Source organism: Palaemon carinicauda, chromosome 38 (assembly GCF_036898095.1).
Source record: "Palaemon carinicauda isolate YSFRI2023 chromosome 38, ASM3689809v2, whole genome shotgun sequence".
In the NCBI taxonomy this organism is placed as follows: domain Eukaryota; kingdom Metazoa; phylum Arthropoda; class Malacostraca; order Decapoda; family Palaemonidae; genus Palaemon; species Palaemon carinicauda.
In genome coordinates, this window is record NC_090762.1 from 40,165,831 (window position 1) to 40,168,038 (window position 2,208).

General features: G+C 29.3%; 1 protein-coding gene across 1 annotated transcript in view; it reads left to right on the forward strand.

The window, feature by feature from the left end:
• The first annotated feature begins 548 nt into the window (after window positions 1-548).
• The window catches only part of LOC137630299 (uncharacterized), a 14,897-nt gene continuing 13,237 nt past the window's right edge, over window positions 549-2,208 (forward strand). Inside the window, exon 1 of the mRNA XM_068361743.1 lies at window positions 549-677. Within this exon, the coding sequence (XP_068217844.1) occupies window positions 675-677 (3 nt within the window). The 5' untranslated portion in view covers window positions 549-674. The remainder of the gene's footprint in view (window positions 678-2,208) is intronic.

Genomic DNA, 2,208 nt, shown 5'->3' on the forward strand with positions numbered 1-2,208 from the left:
GAAATTTTCTTTGGATTGAATAAGTGTTCAACTTGAAATAGTTAACGAACTCTTGAGCTAAGAAAGTATTTGTTTGTGTCGTCAGTGAACTGATACAGTTTTTGAACAAATCTAATTCTGAAATTTTCTTTGGATTAATTGTGCTCAACTTGAAATAGTTAACGAACTCTTGAGCTAAGAAAGTGTTTTTTGCTGTCGTCAGAAGTGATACAGTTTTTGAACAAATCTAATTCTGAAGTTTTCTTTGGATTAAATAATTGTTCAACTTGAAATAGGTGATGAACTAAGCTGTTGGAAGTATTTTTTGGTATCGTCAGGAACTGATACAGTTTTTGAACAAATCAAAGTCCGAAATTTTCTTTGGATTAAATAAGTGTTCAACTTGAAATAAGTGACGAACTAAGCTGTTGAAAGTGTTTTTTGCTGTCGTCAGAAGTGATACAGTTTTTGAACCAATCAAAGTCCCAAGTTTTCTTTAGATTAAATGTGTTCAAATTGAAATAGGTGACAAACTTTCAACTTGAGAAAGTGTTTTTTTGCTGTCGTCGGAAGTGATACAGTTTTTGAACTAATCAAAAAGCCCGAAATCTATCAGGATATATCATGAAATTATTTTCTTAGTTCTGAGACCCCTGAATTTTGTTTGTCAAGGCAGAAATTCAATATCACTCGCAATGGTAAGCATTTTAAGTGTTTGACTCCATAGCTTATAAGGCTTTCAATATACTTTTGATATTGGAATTTATTAAGAATATTGTATTTAAATTCTGGCATATATTAGAATTTATTGGGAGTGGATAGTATATAACGATTGGTGTGACAATATTATTATTATTATTATTATTATTATTATTATTAATATCATTATTATTATTATTACTACTACCTAAGCTACAACTCTAGTAGGAAAAGCATGATGCTATAAGCCCAAGGGCTCCAACAAGGGAAAATAGCCCAGAGAGGAAAGGAAATAAGGAAATAAATAAACTACAAGAAAAGTAATGAACAATTAAATTGAATATTTTAAGAACTATTCCATAGTTTATAGACCAGAAAGAGGAACATATTATTATTATTATTATTATTATTATTATTATTATTACTAGCTAAGCTACAACCCTAGTTGGAAAAGCAGGATGCTATAAGTCCAAGGGCTCCAACAGGGAAAAATAGCCCAGAGAGGAAAGGAAATAAGGAAATAAATAAACTACAAGAAAAGTACAGTAAGGAACGATTAAAATAAAATATTTTAAGAACTATTCCATAGTTCATAGACCAGAAAGAGGAAAATATTATTATTATTATTATTATTATTATTATTATTATTATTATTACCAGCTAATTTACAACCCTGGTTGGAAAAGCATGATGCTATAAGACCAAAGGCTCCAACAAGGAAAAATAGCCCAGAGAGGAAAGGAAATAAGGAAATAAATAAACTATAAGAAAAGTAATGAACAATTAAATTGAATATTTTAAGAACTATTTCATAGTTCATAGACCAGAAAGAGGAAAATATTATTATTATTATTATTATTATTATTATTATTATTATTATTATTATTACCTAAGCTACAACCCTTGTTGGAAAAGCATGATGCTATAAGTCCAAGGGCTCCAACAGGGAAAAATAGCCCAGTGGGGAAAAGTAAACAAGGAAATAAATAAACTACAAAAGAAGTAATGAACAATTAAAATAAAATATTTTAAGAACAGTATAATTTAAATAGATCTTTTGTGTATAAATTAAAAACTTAAAAAACAAGAGGAAGAGAAATATGATAGAATAGTGTCCGAGTGTACCCACAAGCTATACAATTAGGGAATCAATTGTGAATGAGCTAATTATTTACCAAGAGAAGGAACGAAATATTCTAAAAATAACTTTTGCAGGTCATTAACACCATCACTATCTAAGGTCAAGGTCAAGGTCAAGGTCAAAGTAAAGGTCACGATGAACTTTTGCTGTTCAAAATAGTTGTTCAGAAGTTGGAAAAGCAGGAGGCTATAAGTCCAGGGGCTCCAACAGGGAAAATAGCCCAGTGAGAAAAGGAAATAAGGAAAAATTAAAAATTTTAAGAACAGTAATAACATTAAAATAAATATTTCCATATATTATTATTATTATTATTATTATTATTATTATTATTATTACTTGCTAAACTACAACCCTAGTTGGAAAAGCAGGATGCTATAAGCCCAGGGGCT